Source organism: Delphinapterus leucas, chromosome 2 (assembly GCF_059928025.1).
Source record: "Delphinapterus leucas isolate spDelLeu-1000000601 "Yukka" chromosome 2, BTC_Dleu_Yukka2, whole genome shotgun sequence".
In the NCBI taxonomy this organism is placed as follows: domain Eukaryota; kingdom Metazoa; phylum Chordata; class Mammalia; order Artiodactyla; family Monodontidae; genus Delphinapterus; species Delphinapterus leucas.
Window position 1 is genome coordinate 39,506,835 of NC_143130.1, and position 19,243 is coordinate 39,526,077.

The 19,243-nt window shown below is 41.5% G+C and overlaps 1 protein-coding gene across 2 annotated transcripts in view; it reads right to left on the reverse strand.

Moving 5' to 3' along the window:
• PDE8A (phosphodiesterase 8A) overlaps positions 1–19,243 on the reverse strand; it is a 145,601-nt gene that overhangs the window by 83,040 nt on the left and 43,318 nt on the right. The window contains exon 1 of one of the 2 annotated variants that reach the window (XM_089906726.1): positions 18,845–19,170. The exons of the other annotated variant lie outside the window; for it this stretch is intronic. Within the exon in view, the coding sequence (XP_089762852.1) occupies positions 18,845–19,066 (222 nt within the window). The 5' untranslated portion in view covers positions 19,067–19,170. Of the gene's footprint in view, positions 1–18,844; positions 19,171–19,243 lie in introns of those variants that run through there. 2 annotated transcript variants of the gene reach the window in all.

Sequence of the window (19,243 nt, forward strand, 5' to 3'; positions counted from 1 at the left end):
ATTTACAAGAAGGCTTTTATATGTTACCTCAATTGGATGCCAAAATCAAGTCACATGCTAGGGTGAAACTGTTCAGGTCCTTTTTTCCCAAACCCATAGTGCTGGGCAAAAAATGGTGTCTGGATTAAATGAACTATTTAAAGAGCTTATCACGGGTCTTCCCAGGTGGTGCAGTGGTTGAGAGTCCACCTGCCAATGCAGGGGACACGGGTTTGTGCCCCGGTCCGGGAAGATCCCACATGCCGTGGAGCGCATGGGCCCGTGAGCCATGGCCGCTGAGCCTGCGCGTCCGGAGCCTGTGCTCCGCGACGGGAGAGGCCACAACAGTGAGAGGCCCGCGTAACGCAAACAAATAAATAAATAAATAAAATAAAGAGCTTATCACAATTCCTGACAGTGAGCAAATGCCCAATAAATTCTAAATATCTACAGAAAAGGTTTTCCAAGAAGTTTTTGCTATGAAACTATAATTTTACACACACAGAGGCATTTTTAAAACTATATTTTTCCAAAGAGCTGTTTCCTTCAGAGCACTTAGGTAATCTCTAATAAGAACCATTAACATCACAGTACCTTGAAATACTGTACAAAATAGGACCCACTTCTTAAATATTATGTTAATGTAGTTGATACAGGGGACAAATAAAGGTTTTCTAGAAACCCTGCAAGGAGACTGCCTCTGAAGGTGAAAACAGAATCAACCCAGAAAAATTGAGGATAGCCAACTGAAGGATTAACCCAACCCATGAGCCTCTCTTTCACTGTGTCAGTGAAATTTAAGAATCCTCAAATCCAACTGCAGAAATCTAGCTATAACATCATGGAGGCAAGGCCAGAATCTACTTCTTCCCCACCCCCTCCAAAAAGAGAAGACTGACTACTTGGATCTTCCCGTCAGAATGAGGAGGGTGTACAGGCAGCCCAGCAGAGGGAAGCCAGAGGTTGAGAACTCAGTGCTATTGATCCAGCTCCCTCCCAGAGAAAAACTGAATCCAGCAGGCATGGGTGATCTAGATATCAAAAGGAATACTCCTAACTTATAAATTAATAAATTAGCATCCTGCCTCTCTCCGGGACAAGTCTATTTCAGGCGTATTTACATTTATCAGTCATGTTTATCTCACACCCTGCACACTCAGACAGCAGTGAGCCTTATTCAGAAGGCTCCACAGCTGCTTGCCCGCCCACCTGACCTGACCGCAAGCCCCAGCCTAGATTTTACTGGGTTCGCTTAATGGACCTCAGTGCTGTCTGAAGGGGATTACACTGAGAATGACAACCCATGCAACACAGTGAATTATCCAGAATCATCCAAACTTCCCTTCACCAGTATTCCTGAGGTGGGACACATAGGGGTTTGAACTCTGACCCCTCTCCCCTGAAAAACTGTAACTTTAGGCAAGTTTCTTCACTTTGCTAAATCTCACCTGGAAATTAGTGACTGTGAAGATGAAATGAGTAACAGATATGCAGCTCTCTGCATGGTGCCTGGCATACAGTTAAGTGCTCCATAGCGAGTAGCCATTATCACTAGTGAAAGGGGATGCATGAGCATTCACGATGCCCCTGGTTTGGTTCTAGAGCAATGAAGAAATCCTTACTAGGTATGGAAGCTAAAAACGTAGGTTTTGACAGAAAGTGGGTTTCCAAACTCAGTTGTGGCATGCAGGCCCTAGAGTGCGCAGACTTCAGTAGTTGCAGTGCATGGGCTCAGCAGTTGTGGCTTGCAGGCTCTAGGGTGCAGGCTCAGTAGCTGTGGTGCACGGGCTTAGTTGCTCCGCGGCATGTGGGATCTTCCCGGACCAGGGCTCGAACCCGTGTCCCCTGCATTGGCAGGCGGATTCTTAACCACTGTGCCACCAGGGAAGTCCTAAGGTAAAATCTTGACCAGAAGTTGTCTGGTATTTATATTTCTGAGATGTATATCTACGTCCTCCAAACTAAATGTATTTTTAAGACTTTTTTCAGAGTAGTTTTAGGTTTACAACAAAATTAAGAGGGAGGTAGAAAGATTTCCATTATACCCCCTGCCCCCACACAGGCACAGGCTCTGCCATCATTAACATCACTCACCAGAACAATACATTTTTTAACCAAGGATGAACCTACACTGACACATCATAATCACCCCAAATCCATACTCTACCTTAGGGTTCACTCTTGTTATTGTACTTTCTATGGGTTTGGACAAATATACAGTGATGTGTATCCATTATAATATCCTATAGAGTATTTTCACTGCCCTAAAAATCCTCTGTACTCTACCTGTTCATCTCTCCCCACCCCCTACCACTGGCAACCATTTATCTTCTTATTGTCTCCATAGTTTTTTGCCTTTTCTAGACTACCATATAGTTGGAATCATACAAGTATGTAGCCTTTTCATATTGGCTTCTTTCACTTAGTAATACGGATTTAAGGTTCCTCCATGTCTTTTTTGTGGCTTGATAGCTCATTTCTTTTTAGTACTGAATAATATTCCACTGTCTGGATGTACCAAAATTTATCCATTCACCTACTGGAGGACATCTTGGTTGCTTCTAAGTTTTGACACTTATGAATAAAGCTGCTATAAACATCCTTATGCAGGTGTTTGTATAGATATGTTTTCAACTCCTTTGGGTAAATACCAAGGAGAGCAATTGCTAGATCGTATGATAAGAGTATGTTTAGTATTGTAAGAAACTGCCAATCTGTCTTCCAAAGTGGCTATGCCATTTTGCATTCCCCCTAGCACTGTTTGCACCCTCCAACCCCATTGCTCCACATCCTTGTCAGTATTTGGTGTTGTCAGTGTTCCAGATTTTGGCCATTTAAATAGGTGTAGAGTAGTATCTTACTGTTGTTTTAATCTGCATTTCCCTGATGACACATGATGTTGGGCATCTTTTCATATGCTTATTTGCCATCTGTATATCTTCTTCGGAGGTGGCTGTTAAGGTCTTTGGCCCCTTTTTTAATCAGATTGTTCATTTTCTAATTGTTGCATTTTTAAGAGTTCTTTATATATTTTGGACACCAGTCCCTTATCAGACATATCTTTTGCATATATTTTTCCCAGTCTGTGGCTTGTCTTCTAATTCTTTTGATATTGTCTTTCACAGAGCAGAAGTTTTTAATTTTAATGAAGTCCAGTGTATCAATTATTTCTTTCATGGATTACATCTTTGGTGTTGTATCTAAAAAAGCATCACTATAACCAAGGTCATCTAGGTCTTCTTCTATGTTATCTTCTAGGAGTTTTACAGTTTTACATTTTACTTTTAGGCCTATGATCCACCTTGAGTTAATTTTTGTGAAGGGTGTGACATCTGTATGTAAATTCATTATTTTGGATATGGCTGTCCAGTTGTTCCAGCACCATTTGTTGAAGTGACTATCTTTGTTCCATTGTATTGCCTTTGCTCCTTTGTCAAAGATCCGTTGGCTATATTTATGTGTGTCTATTTCTGGGCTTCCAACTTTGTTCTTTAATATTATATAGCTATTCCGGGTCTTTTGCCTCTCCATGTAAATGCTTTAATCAGTTTGTCAATATCCATAAAGTAACTTGCTGAGATTTTGACTGGGATTGCATTGAATCTATAGATCAAGTTGGGAAGAACTGACATCTTGACAGTATTGAGCCTCCCTACCCACAAACATGGAATATCTCTCCATTTACTTGGTTCATCTTTGATTTTCTTCAGAATTTTTTAGTTTTCCTCATATAGATCTTGCACATATTTTGTTAGATTTATACCTAAGTTTTTTTTGTTGTTTTTTGGGTGCTAATGTAAGTGGTATTGTGTTTTTATTTTCAAACTCTTATTGCTCATTGTTAGTATATAGGAAAGCAATTGACTTCTGTATATTAGTCGTGTATCCTGCAACCTTGCTATAATCACTTACTAGTTTCCGGAGTTCTTCTGTCTGTTGTTTTGGATTTTCTATACAGACAATCATGTCATCTGTGAACAATGACAGTTTTATGTCTTCCTTCCCAAGCTGTATACCTTTTATATCCTTTTCTTGACTTTTTGCATTAGCAAGGACTTTCAGTATGATGTTAAAAAGAAGTGGTGAGAGGGGACATCACTACCCTGTACCTGATCTTAACAGGAAAGCTTCAAGTTTCTCGCCATTTAAGTATGATATGAGCTGTAGGTTTTTTTGCAGGTATTCTTTATCAGGTTGAGGGAGTTCCCCTCTACTCCTAGTTCGCTGAGCAACTTTTATCATGAATGGGTTTTGGATTCTGTCAAATGTTTTCTCTATCTACTGATATGATCATGTGATTTTTCTTTTTTAGTCAGTTGATGCTGTGGATTAATTTTCTGATGTAGGAGCAGTCTTGTTTACCTGGGTCTGTTTATATCTTTTTTATTTGATTTGCTAATACTTTGTTGAAAAATTTTGCATCTATGTTCAGGAGAGATGTTGGTCTACAGTTTTTCTTTTCTTGTAACGTCTTTGTCTGGTTTTGGCATGAGGGAAATGCTGGCTTCATAGAATGAGTTAGAAAGTACTCCCTCTCCTTCTATCTTCTGAAAGGGATTGGAGAGAACTGGTATAATTTCTTCCTTAAATGTTTGGTAGAAATGATCATATGGTTTTTATTCCTCAGTCTGTTGATGTGGTGTAACACTGATTGATTTGCGAATACTGAAGAATCTTTGCATCCCTGGGATAAATTTCACTTGATCATGGTGTATGATCCTTTTAAAGTATTGTTGGATTCAGACTGCTAGTATTTTGTTGAGGATTTCTGCGTCTATGTTCATCAGTGATATTGGCCTATAATTTTCTTTTTTGTGGTATCTTTGTTTTTGGTATCAGGGTGATGGTGGCCTCACAGATGTGTTTGGGAGTATTCCTTCCTCTGCAATTTCTTGGAATAGTTTCAGAAGGAGAGGTGTTAACTCTTCTCTAAATGTTGATAGAATTCGCCTGTGAAGCCATTTGGTCCTGGACTTCTGTTTGTTGAGAGGTTTTGGTTTTTGTTTTTCTTTGGCTGTGCTGCTACACAGCTTGCGGGATCTTAGTTCCCCGACCAGGGACTGAATCCGGGCCCTCGGCAGTGAAACCGCAGTCTTAACCATTGGACCACCAGGGAATTCCCTTGTTGGGAGTATTTTAATCACAGTTTCGATGTCAGTACTTGTGATTGGTCAGTTCATATTTTCTATTTCTTCCTGGTTCAGTCTTGGAAGGTTGTACCTTTCTAAGAATCTGTCCATTTCTTCCAGGTTGTCCATTTTATTGGCATATAGTTGCTTGTAGTAGTCTCTAACGATCCTTTGTACTTCTGTGGTGTCCATTGTAACTTCTCCTTTTTCATTTCTTATTGCTTTGAGCCCTCTCCTTTTTTTTCTTGATGAGTCTGGCTAAAGGTTTATCAATTTTGTTTATCTTTTCAAAGAACCAGCTTTTAGTTCATTAATCTTTTCTATTGTTTTCTTCGTTTCTGTTTCATTTATTTCTGCTCTGATCTTTATGATACCTTTCCTTCTACTAGCTTTGGGTTTTGTTTCTTCTTCTCTCTCTAGTTGCTTTAGGTGTAAGGTTAGTTTGTTTATGTGTGATTTTTCTTGTTTCCTGAGATAAGATTGTACAGTATTGCTATAAACTTCCCTGTTAGTACTGCTTTTGCTGCAACCCGTCGGTTTTTGGATCATCGTGCTTATGTTTTCATTTGTCTCTAGGTATTTTTTGATTTCTTCAGTGATCCATTGGTTGTTTAGTAGCATACTGTTTAGCCTCCATGTGTTTGTGGTTTTTACAGCTTTTTTCTTGTAGTTGATTTCTAATCTCAAAGTGCTGTGGTCAGAAAAGATGGTTGATATGATTTCAATTTTAAGTTTCCTGAGGCTCGCTTTGTGGCCCAACACGCGATCAATCCTGGAGAATGTTCCATGTGCACTGGAGAAAAATGTGCATCCTGCTGCTTTTGGATGCAATGCTCTATAAATATCAATTAAGTCCATCTGGTCTAATGTGTAATTTAAGGCCTGTGTTTACTTATTTATTTTCTGTCTGGGTGATCTGTCCATTGATGAAAGTAGGGTGTTAAAGTACCCCACTATTATTGTGTTACTGTTGATTTCTCCTTTTATGACTGTTAATATTTGCCTTATATAGTGAGGTGCTCCTATGTTGGGTGCATATATATTTATAATTGTTGTATCTTCTTCTTGAATTGATCCCTTGATCATTATGTAGTATTCGTCTTTGGAAGAATCAATATTGTCAAAATGACTATACCACCCAAGGCAATCTACAGATTCAATGCAATCCCTATCAAATTACCAATGGCATTTTTCACAGGACTAGAACAAAAAAATCTTAAAATCTGTATGGAGACACAAATGATCCTGAATAGTCAAAGCAATCTTCAGAAAGAAAAACAGAGTTGGAGGAATCAGGCACCCGGACTTCAGACTATACTACAAAGCTACAGTCATCAAAATGGTATGGTACTGGCACAAAAACAGAAATACAGATCAGTGGAACAGGATAGAAAGCCCAGAAATAATCCCCCACACACCTACGGTCAATTAATCTACAACAAGGGAGGCAAGACTATACAATGAAGAAAAGACAGTCTCTTCAATAAATGGTGCTGGGAACACTGGACAGCTACACTTAAAAATAAATGAAATTAGAACATTCTTTAACACCATACACAAAAGTAAACTCAAAATGGATTAAAGACCTAAATTTAAGACCGGATACTATAAAACTCTTAGAGGAAAACATAGGCAGAACGCTCTTTGACAAAAATCGCAGCAATATCTTTTTCAATCCGTCTCCTAGGGTAATGGAAATAAAAACAAAATAAACAAATGGAACCTAATTAAACTCAAAGGTTTTTGCACAGCTAAGGAAACCATAAACAAAATGAAAAGACAATCCACAGAATGGGAGAAAATATTTGCAAACAATGTAACCTAGAAGGGATTAGTCTCCAAAATTTACAAACAGCTCATGCCATTTAATATCAAAAAGAACAAACAACCCAATCAAAAAATGGGCAGAAGACCTGAATAGACATTTCTCTAAAGAACACATAGAGATGGCCAAGAGGCACAAGAAAAGATGCTCAACATGGCTAATTATTAGAGAAATGCAAATCAAAACTACAATGAGAGAGCACCTCACACCAGTCAGAATGGCCATCATCAAAAAACCTACAAACAGGGCTTCCCTGGTGACGCAGCGGTTGAGAGTCCGCCTGCCGATGCAGGGGACACGGGTTCGTGCCCCGGTCTGGGAAGATCCCACATGCCGCGGAGCAGCTAGGCCCGTGAGCCACGGCCGCTGAGCCTGCGTGTCCGGAGCCTGTGCTCCACAACGGGAGAGGCCACAACAGTTGAGAGGCCCGCGTACCGCAAAAGAAAAAAAAAAATCTACAAACAATAAATGCTGGCGAGGGTGTGGAGAAAAGGGAACTCTCCTACACTGTTGGTGGGAATGTAAACTGGTATACCCACTATGGAGAACAGTTATCGAGGTACCTTAAAAAACTAAAGATAGAGCTACCATATGATCCCACAATCCCAATCCTAGGCATATATGCAGAGGAAACCACGGTTTGAAAGGATACATGCACCCCAATGTTCACTGCAGCGCTGTCTACTAGCCAAGACATGGAAGCAACCTAAATGTCCATTGACAGATGAATGGATAAGAAGATGTGGTACATGGACTTCTCTGGTGGCGCAGTGGTTAAGAATCCACCTGCCAATGCAGGGGACACAGGTTTGAGCACTGGTCCAGGAAGATCCCACATGCCGTGGAGCAACTAAGCCCGTGTGCCACAACTACGGAGCCTGCGCTCTAAAGCCCATAAGCCACAACTACTGAGCCTGTGTGCCACAACTACTGAAGCCCAAGCGCCTAGAGCCCGTGCTCCAAAACAAGAGAAGCCACTGCAATGAGAAGCCCGGCGCACCATAACGAAGAGTAGCCCCCTCTTGCTGTAACTAGAGAAAGCCCGCACGCAGCAACAAAGACCCAATGCAGGGCTTCCCTGGTGGTGCAGTGATTGAGAGTCCACCTGCCAATGCAGGGGACACGGGTTTGTGCCCCGGTCCCGGAAGATCCCACATGCCGTGGAGCGGCTGGGCCCGTGAGCCATGGCTGCTGAGCCTGCACGTCCAGAGCCTGTGCTCCGCAACGGGAGAGGCCACAACAGTGAGAGGCCCGCGTACCGCAAAAAAATAAATAAATAAAAATAAAAATTGAATGTTTAAAAAAAAAAGAGACCCAATGCAGCCAAAAATAAATTAATTAAAAAAAAAAGAAGATGTGGTACGTATATACAATGGACTATTACTCGGCCATTGGAAAGAATGAAATAATGGGACTCCCCTGGTGGCGCAGTGTATAAGACTCCATGCTCCCAATGCAGGGGGCCCAGGTTCGATCCTCCCTGGTGAGGGAACTAGATCCCATGTGCATGACACATCTAAGAGTTCGCATGTCACAACTAAGGAGCACGCATGCTGCAACTAAGGATGTGGCGAGCCGCAACTAAGGAGCCCACCTGCCACAACTGAGGAGCCTACATGCTGCAAGTAAGTAGCTGGTGAGCTGCGACTAAAGAGCCCACGAGCCGCAACTAAGGAGCCCAGCAGCCGCAACTAAGACCCAGTGCAGCCAAATAAATAAAAGAACGAAATAACGCCATTTGCAGCAACATGGATGGACCTGGAAATTATCATACTAAGTGAAGTAAGTCAGACAAAGACAAATGTCATATGATATTGCTTATGTGCAGAAACTATTTAAAAAACGAAACAAATGAGCTTATTTACAAAACACAGACAGACTCACAGACTTAGAGAACAAACTTATGGTTACCAGGAGGGAAGGGTGGAGAGAAGGGATAGACTGGGAGTTTGGCACTGACATGTACACCCTGCTATATTTAATATAGATAACCAACAAGGACCTATGGTATAGCACAGGGAACTGTGCTCAATATACTGAAATAACCTAAATTGGAAAAGAAGTTGAAAAAGAATAGATACATGTATATGTATAACTGAATCACTTTGCTGTATACCTGAAACTAACACAACATTGTTAATCAACTATACTCCAATAGAAAATACAAATTAAAAAAAAATGTTTGGTAGAATTCACCAATGAAACCATACAGGACTGGTGCTCTCTGCTGTGGCAGGTTATTAACCACTGACTCAATTTCTTCAATAGATATAGGTCTATTCAGATCTATTCCTTCTCACGTGAGTTTTGGCACATAGTGTCTTTGAAGGAATTTGTCCATTTCATCTATGTAATCAAATGTGTGGGCATAGAGCTGGTTCACAGTATTCTTTTACTAACCTTTCAGTTTCCGTGGGCTCTGCAGTGAAGTCTACTCCTTCATTTCTGATATTAATCATTTGTGTCTTCTCTCTTTTTTAGTTAGCCTTCTATAGAGGCTTATAGATTTTATTGATCTTTTCAGAGAACCAGCTTTTGGTTTCAAGGATTTTCTCTACTGATTTCCTGTTTTCAATTTCATTGATTTCTGCTCTAATTCTTATTATTTCTTTTCTTCTGCTTACTTTGGATTTAATTTGCTCTTCCTTCTCCCTAAGTTTTCTAAAGTGAAAACTTAGATTACTGATTTTAGATCTTTCCTCTTTTCCAATATATGTATTCAATGCCACAAATTTTTCTCTAAGCACTGCTTTTGCTGCATCCCACAAATCTTGATAAATTGTATCATTTTCATTTAGTTCAAAATATTTTAAAATTTCTCTTGAGATTTCTTGTTTGACCCATGTGTTATTTAGAAGTGTACTGTTTAATCTCCACATATTTTGGGATTTTCCAGTTACCTTTATGTTATTGATTTCCAGTTTAATTCCATTGTGGTCTGAGGACAGACATTGTATGACTTCTATTCTTTTCAATTTGTTAAGGTGTTGTGGCCCAGAATGTGGTCTATCTTAGTGACGGTTCCATATGAGCTTAAGAAAAATGTACATTCTGCTGTTGCTGGATAAAGTAGTCAATAGATGTCAATTTTATCCAGTTAACTGATGGTACTGTCGAGTTCAACTATGTCGTTCCATAGTTTTGCCTGCTGGATTTGTCCATTTCTGAAATGGGGTGCTGAAGTTTCCTACTGTGATAGAAGAATCCACTATCTCTCCTTGCAGTTCTATTGGTTTTTGCCTGATGCAGTTCGATGCTCTGTTGTTGGGTGCATATACATCAAGAATTGTTGTGACTTCTTAGGGAGTTGACCTCTTTGTCATATGTAGTACCCTTCTTTATCCCTGATAAACTTTCCTTACTTTGATGTCCGCCCTGTCTGAAATTAATGAAGCTAGTCTGCTTGCTTTTGATTAGTGTTAGCGTGGTACATCTTTCTCTATCCACTTTACTTTTAATGTATATGCGCTTTTATAAAGTGGATTTCTTGTAGATAACATTTTTTTCTGCTATTTACTGTGGGAATCTGGTCAAGCTCCTGCAGGTAAATCTCACAATGTTGTGGGGGCCACCATGCCATGGTTCCCCTGGAGATTTTAACTCTGAGTTACCTGCACTGAGCTGCCAGCAATTCACTAGTCACAGTTCAGGTTTTCCTACCTGGCACTGTTTGGTGTGGAGGTTTCTCTGCATGAGTCTCTGGTAAGCAGTGACTCCCTGTATTTGCCTAGCTATCCAATCTCGGGGGCAACAGTTTACCCTGTGTCTTCCCCTCTATTATGGATTTAAGAACAGTTGTTAACTTTTCAGTCTGTTCAGCTTTAATTGTTGTTAGGACAGAGTGTTGACTTCCAAGCTCCTTATGTACAGAACTGGAAACCAGAAGTCTAATACATTTTGAACAAAATTATGTGCAGAAAGTCTCAATTTACAATCCAAATACACTTGTTAGATCATAGTAGTCATAACTGTATAAGAGTGCTGGAAAGCAGGGAGTGTCAAAGGGAATGTCATCTCTGAAACTGGTGCAGAGAGGGCATCCCAGCACCATCCTCCCTGAGACCGCTCTCTGCTTCCTTTGACAGGTTATGGGGGGGAGGGGAAGGGGGCAGGCAAATTGACCTTATTAGCGCATTCAGAGCAACCACTTGTTAATAACTATTAGTGATTAAAAAGTGTTATTTTAAGCATTTTACATTCTAATATGCTAGACTGTTATTCATGTAGTGGTTTAGTAAGTTACAGTTATGCTTTAGGAAATAAGTTCAGGGTTTTGAGTTGACTTACAATGAATTGTAATTTTTCCCATTCAAAACAGTTAAGAAATGACTCCTAGTTGAAATTTTCACTTAAGAGTATGTGATGTTCAGGAACCAATTACTAAGGTTAAGCCAAAACTGCCTATGCATACCCTATGTCCCAGAAGTGAGAATTTTGGGTCTATTCACATAGATCTTTAAGGGGACATGAGCAAAGACGCCTGTCCAGGGTTATGCGTAGTGGCAGGGAATTGCAAGCAATATGGGTATGTCTAACTGGGGGACAGTAATATAGTAGATCTTTTCTTTCTTTTTTTTTTTTTTTTTTTTCTGGCCACACCGTGTGGCATGCAGGATCTTAACTCCCCAGCCAGGGATTGAACCCGTGCCCCCTACAGTGGAAGCTCAGAGTCCTAACCACTGGACCGCCAGGGAATTCCAATATGGTAGATCTTAAAAGCATATGCTAAGTGAAAAAAGTAAGAAAACAGAATGGGATCTGTAATACAATACCACTTACATAAATTAAAATACATAAGCACATTAACAGTACATACTTTATAAGAACACATAAAAACAAAATGACATACATTAAACACATTAGAATGGTGGGCACAGAGGGAGTGGAGAACCAGATATAAATAAACCAAACAACAAAAAAAGAGAGGAACCTTGGGAAGTAGGCAAGGATTTTTAAACACAAAAAGCAATAACCATAAAGGAAAAGATTGATAAGCTAGATTTTTAAATTAAGAATTTTGTTCATCAAAAGGCCCCAGTCAGGGACTCAAAAGGTAAGTCACAGAATGGGAGAACGTATTTGCAAAACATATAACCGACAGAGGACTCATACCCATAATATATGATGAATGCCTGAAGATCAGTGAGACAAAACTAGATAAACCCAACTGGAGAGAGCCTTGCACAGGCAGATGATGTTAACATGCTAAGAACTAAGAAGGAGAATTCAATCCTCTGCGTCAGAATTTCAATCAGGAAAAGAAAGTGAGCTCGTCAACAATTTTTAAGTCTTAACAATTTTACAAACATGCACGTAAGCAGGAAATCTGAACAGTTATTTTAAACTTTATATAAAGTTTAAAGTTATATATAAAACATATAAACAAATGTCATTGGCTAAAGTCTCTTCTATTTTAAGAGAGTTCTTGACAGAATGGAAAAAGAAGCACATGCATCTACAATTTGTGTATCTACCAGGGGAAATGAGTTATTTATGCAATTACTACACAGTAGAAAGCTTTGTTTCCATAGAGATTATGACACAACTGATTTAGGCCTTAAATTAGAATATTCCGATTTGAATTGAGAAATGATCCTTTTGTCTAAATGAATAGTGTATTCAGTGCGAATAAAAGCTCCACACATCTGCTGATATCATTTCCTCTTCACTTCAGTAATAATTAATAATGAGAATACATCCACACAAGTCCTAAAAAGGAATTCATACCCCTAAAGTTTCACAAGTGCCTGAAAACGTATAGGGAATGACGTTTTTACAGGATGTACAAAAATACATAAAGAACTAACACAAAACATTTCAAAATATCTTTCTGCTCATTTCATATCTATTACACTTAAACAGTCTCTTGTACTAATGGTGTGAACAGCAAGACAAAAAAGTCAGTTCTATCTTCCTTCTGTCATCACTACCTGAATTTAATAGATAAACTGTATACTGTCGGTGTTGGGAGGGGGTGAGGAATGCATTTAATCCAAAGCAGAAAAACATCAGAATGTTACGTTTCAAAAGGAGGGAAATATATGACCCATAAATAGAGTACAGTGTAAAATCCTTCAGGGGCTCCACATTGCCCTACATAAAGCCTGGATGCTCTGATATAGCATTCAAGGCTCCTGTAGTGCTTGAAGCCTAAGCTTCAGCTGCCCCAACCACTTAGAACTCCTTGAAAGCCCATGTCGCTTGCCTTGGCCATGTCACTCATTCAGTGTGGCACACTCCTGCTTTCTTCCTCTTCTCCTCTAATTCCTCCTCATCTTTCTAAACCCAATCATGGGGAAACCCTACCTATGCCTCTGGCCCCAACCCTTATCTGGACGAGCTGCCACACCTATGTGTTTCCAAGGCATCCTGGGTTTATCTTCATCACAGTGGGATTATATGCACTTGTCTCCCCACCTACCAGACTGGCTTCTGAGTTCTATTCACTTTCATAAAACTGGAACCTAGGAAAGTACAGTGCTCAGTAACTGCTGAATGAATTACTGAATTCTGAATTCAATTACTAAATAACTATAATCCCCAACATTTCCCCATGTTTTCATAATAAATGTTCCTAAAGGAAATACCTAAGGAAAAAAAGAAAAGAATAACTCCCAGCTGTTAGAGTAAAATCAAGATTGACTAGGTTTCCTGATAGGCTTATATTATATCATTCTGTTCTCTTTCCAATTTCACTGTGAGATCTTTCCAGCTGAATGGCTATTCTACCTCTCTCTCAAAGGTCTCCAAAGAAATGATCCAATCTTTAATTCTGTTACAGTTGAGTGTCTTCTCAATTAGCCAAATACTCAAGAGAAGTTCTGCTTGATTAGATTCTTGTCTTGTTGCTACTCTGGGTATTTTGGCTCCCCAGGTCAACTGCTGTTGTCAACATTTTGTTTAGATATCATAGAAAGTGCCTGACCTCCTTTTGAAAAATTGTTTGCCATTAAATTATAACATATAATAAGTGAAAAACAGCACTGGTTTTGAGCACACGTAATTGAATCTCAAAAGAAAGCATGATATACAAAAAACTGGAAGCAAGCCTTCTCTAGTTCATTCAAAGGCACAATTCTCATATAAAAATGTTAGGATGTGGGCTTCCCTGGTGGCGCAGTGGTTGAGAGTCCGCCTGCCGACGCAGGGGACACGGGTTCGTGCCCCGGCCCGGGAGGATTCCACATGCCACGGAGCGCATGGGCCCGTGAGCCACGGCCGCTGAGCCTGCGCGTCCGGAGCCTGTGCTCCGCAACGGGAGACGCCACAACAGTGAGAGGCCAGCGTACGGCAAAAAAAAAAAAAAGAAAAAAAAAAAGTTAGGATGTGACCATGTGATTTTGTAGAAAAATTTGTAAGACCAATAACAAATAACAGCAAAACTATTTTGGAGATTAATAATAAATTTTGAATGTATATCTATATATACTCAAAATATCTTTATGTATCAAGCTAAATGAAAATTTAATTTTATCATGCTGACTTAAAATTTTTCCAGTAAAAAGAGTTATTAGAGGGCTTCTCTGGTGGTACAGTGGTTAAGAATCTGCCTGCCAATGCAGGAGTCACAGGTTCGAGCCCTGGTCCAGGAAGAAACCACATGCTGCGGAGCAACTAAGCCCATGCGCCACAACTACTGAGCCTGCGTTCTAGAGCCCATGAGCCACAACTACTGAGCCCACGTGCCACAACTACTGAAGCCCACACACCTAGAGCCTATGCTCTGCAACAAGAGAGGCCACCGCAATGAGAAGCCTGTGCACCGCAAGGAAGAGTAGCCCCAGCTCACTGCAACTAGAGGAAAGCCACGTGCAGCAACGAAGACCCAAAGCAGCCAAAATAATTATTTTTAAGAGTTACTAGAAAAAGTATTAGATAACGTAACAAACATACATGGCAGTGATAAGGAATAAATCTAAAACATGAAGCTATATTCATGAATTACCCTCAGAAATGAAATTAGGGCAGATGACTTTTGTAAGTAGCTAGTTTCACCTATTATATGTTACTTTTTCCTAAATAGTTTTCAGTAAACAGGTAGCTGAGGACTTGAGGAAACACAGATTCCTAGCACTAGTAGGTGACTGAAAGAGAGTATCAGGAAGCCTTATAGGTTCCTGGAATATTCTACTTCTTGGTCTGGATGCTGGGTACATGTACAAGAATTCATCGAGTTGTACACTGATGAGTTATGCATTAACTGCATTAACTTTCAAAAAGAGTTTAGGTACTTTAAAAAGAAAACGATCAGTCCAGTAGCTTAACGGCACTTCAGTTTTCATCTGAAGAAGATTCTCTCTCCACCAGCAGGGCCAGTTGCGGGGCAGCACGCCTTTGGGGGAGCAGGTGCTGCTTCTCTCCCCCTCACTTCCTCCCCTACCTGCCAGCTGCTGTTTCTGAGGCAGGGAGCATAAGAAAGGACCAGGGAGAAGGTCTCATGCGACTGGTTCTATTAGACGATTTCTCATTCTAGGAGCCTGATGGATTTTTAAAGCTTTTCCTCTTATGGAGGGAGCATTTTTGTGGTTTCTCTGGAGTGTCCTGCTGTGTCCCTCCCACTGCAGTGCCTCTTCTGTTAGGGAACCATATTAGTGGAGTATGTGATTCGACTTCCTGATGACCAAGCTGATGACCTCCAATTTCCATTTATATTTACTGATATGACAGATAGTGGCCTTAGTTCTATCAATTATTTTTGTTATCCTTTGTAGAGACTGTTCATTTTCCTTTGTGTGTATATTTTGATATTTCAGATGGTTTATTTTCTAATCTATTGGTTACTTTTATTAATATCTGAAAGCCTTTATTTCTTTAGACATTATCTATTTAATCCCCCATGAGAAATGATAAAATTAAGATATTTTCTTCTCTTGCGCCATCCCTCCACTGTCCTATTTTAGTCCATCATACTACATCCTGTTTAACTTTGTACTCTTAAATATACCTAAACCTCCAGTAGTTTGTCTGTTAGCTTTAAACGATACCCTTTGAACCCTACCTATTAAAGATGAGGAAAGAATATTCTAAATTTACTACCATCTTCTTTCCTCTTCTCCTCTCAAATTCAGTTAGATAATTTCATATTGTCAGGTCATATAACCGTCACATTCTGTTCTATTGCACTAATCTCCAAATTTGTTTTAATCTACAGGTAAACAGACTTCATCAATGCTTTTAACGGTTCTTTTGCTGGAGTTTTTCCAGTTACCGCTTGGTGGACTGAAGTTTGTCTTTCACTAGATTCCTCAAGAAGAGTTCATGGGGATATTCTTTCTCAAGTTCTTATATTTAAAAACTTGGGTTTTTTTGTTGTTTGTTTTTTTGTGTTTTTTTTTTTTTTTGCGGTACGCGGGTCTCTCACTGTTGTGGTCTCTCCCATTGTGGAGCACAGGCTCCGGATGCACAGGATCAGCGGCCATGGCTCACGGGCCCAGCTGCTCCCTGGCGTGTGGGATCCTCCCAGACCAGGGCATGAACCCGTGTCCCCTGCATCGGCAGGTGGACTCTCAACCACTGCACCATCAGGGAAGCCCAAAACTTGTTTTTTAAAAAAATACAATTTCAATGAATATAAAATCCTTGGGTCAATCGTACTCTTCTTAAGGATTTTGTCAGTCTTCTCCCATGTTGATTGATGATAAGGAACAGCCAAATTTTCCCCTTTTATAAGTTAGTTGATCTTTTGGCCTGGCCATCCAAATAATTCTTTACATTTTAAGTCCAATAACTTTACTGGGATACACTGCAATGCTGACGGTTCTATGTTAATTTTTCCTGGGTATACAGTGCGTCCTTTCAAACTGTAGATTCAAGTTCTCCTTTCTGGAAACCTTTAAATTTTTATTTTGTCTATTATTTGTTTCCTTCTTCAGGGAATTTTTGTACTTTTCATTCGTATGTCTAAACTATTTCTGTTTTCACTTTGCTCACTCCTTTTCTGTTTTCTATACACTATCTTGGTTAACATTTTTTTTTTTTTTTTTTTTTGCGGTACGCAGGCCTCTCACTATTGTGGCCTCTCCCGTTGCGGAGCACAGGCTCCGGACACGCAGGCTCAGCGGCCATGGCTCACAGGCCCAGCCGCTCCGTGGCATGTGGGATCCTCCCGGACCGGGGCACGAACCCGTGTCCCCTGCATCGGCAGGCAGACTCTCAACCACTGCGCCACCAGGGAAGCCCTGTCTTGGTTAACTTTTAACTTGCCTTCATTTCTTTGATGGGTTTTATTTTTCCCTTCACTTTCTTTCTTGAACTTAGGTTTTTTTGCCTACTGACTTGCCATTTCTTCCCTGAGCTCCTGTACTTCCGATTTGTGCTCCAGCTCTTTACAGCAGTAAATTGACATTTTTAATTTGTGAAATATTTCATCATAATTTTCACTTGTTCTGTGCCAGTGTTTTTCTAGTGAGTGCTGGTCATCATCATCTTTCTGTTTTTTCATGTTTCTTCATCTTCTTTTAAGTAATTATGTTTGACTAGATCCTGAACTGGTCCATTTTTGATTACTCATTTTTGAAGGTGGTTTATTCTAGACCAGTTATTTGAAGAAGACTCACTTGGGAGAAGAGCCAGAGCCATGTTCAGGGGAACGGGAGTGTTCTTTCTTTTTCTGGCAGGATGGTGTACGTGGACACACAGAGTGGGGGAAGGTATTCCTGAGCTTCTCTCTCTCTCCAAAGAGACAAGCAGCTGTGAGAGCTGTTCACAGCACAGAGTCCTCTCCTTCCTGTCGCCACAGCTCAGCCTGCTCCCCACAAACGTTACTTGAGATAAGTCCTCCTTCAGTCCATGCTCCTCTGCATCTTGGTATCAAACTGGATCCGGTGAAGCTTCTGCCACCAGCCTGTGCACTCATTTCCACCATTTCAAACCAAACATTTTGGTTTTGAACCCCAGGGTGCATCCCTCACCTTAGAAAGTACTATTTGCTACTTGAGTTTTCTTTTCCTAAGTTCTGCAGCTGCAAGTGTCTTCTGTCTACTTCCTCTCATACTCCTGGTCCAATCTTTCAAAAACCCTTTCCACTTATTTTCTGGTTTGGGGTTTCAGACATCTCCTAATTTCTTCACAGACAGAGTTTTCATTTCTGGGTTTTTCTTCCCCCTCCTAGTTGCTTGGGGTAATTTTCCAGGGGAGGAAGAAGAAAGGCTTACTTCACAAACTGTCCCAGTAAGAATGCTTAATAAAAAATTAACTTTGTTCTGCTGAATGCTTCAAAAATCGCGTTTCTGATACTATTTTCTAATTACATATACTTCAAGTACCACATGCATGCTAATAAAAGTGGACCTCAAATACATGTGCAATGAAGCAAAGCTGATGTTCCAGATTACATTTTAATAGTCCCAAAGAAAATGGAAAACTGCAACTGCATGCTTGTGCAAAGCTGACAGAGGGAAAACGCAACACGGTGGTAGGGTCCAGTACCCCGGCTTCACAGTGCTAGCCGACCTTCCCTTTCCACCACGAGAACCAAAGGAACAAAGTTCACACTGACTTAACGTTCAGGGTCGCGCCAGAATATCCTGGGGCGGGGCGGGGGGGGGGTGTTCCTCTGTACCCGCTGTTTGGGAGGTAATGGATGCAACAGCCTGGGTCAAGTTCACAGAGGTCCCTCCTGCTCGACACGTCGGGTCGGATGTGTCCCAGGAACCGAAGCCGCGGCTCGGAAAGCGTTCTAAGCACAACTCTACTAGGCACGGTGCCCAAGATTAGGGTTGGTCCGCCTCCAGTCGCTGCTCTGGCAAGACGACCCGCTGGCGTCCGTCAAAGTCATCCAAAGCCGGGCGACAGGGCACCGCGGCCCGGGAGAGAGCCCCACCAGTCCCTGTGGGAAAGCTGCCGCAACGAAGGGCCCGAAATTCACCGCAGACCGCAGCCTCGGAGCCCCCGCCCCCCCGGCACCCCTTACCGTGTTGCCGATGCTGCTGCTGCCGCTGCCGCCGCTTGGCTCGGACTCCACGAGGCTGGAGCCACAGGACCGGGCCGAGGCGGCCGTCGTCTGGCCGGGTGGGAGGCGCGGCCCGCCGGGCTGCAATAGCGGCGCCGCGGGGTCCGGCGCGTCCTCGGCCTCGTTGCCGCCGTGGTAAACCACCCGGCTCTCGGAAGCGTGGATGCTCTGGGCACAGCCCATGCTGGCGGTGGCGTCGCCGACACGCTGGCGAGTAGCCGCGAAACGGTCAGTAAACGGCCGGCCCGGCGCCTCGCGGCTGCCGCGAGTGCCCTGTCATCGCCGCCTGGGCGGGCGGCGGCGAGCACGGGTCTCGCGCCAGGAAGTGCGGCCGCCCCTTTTATCACAGTGCGGGACCGG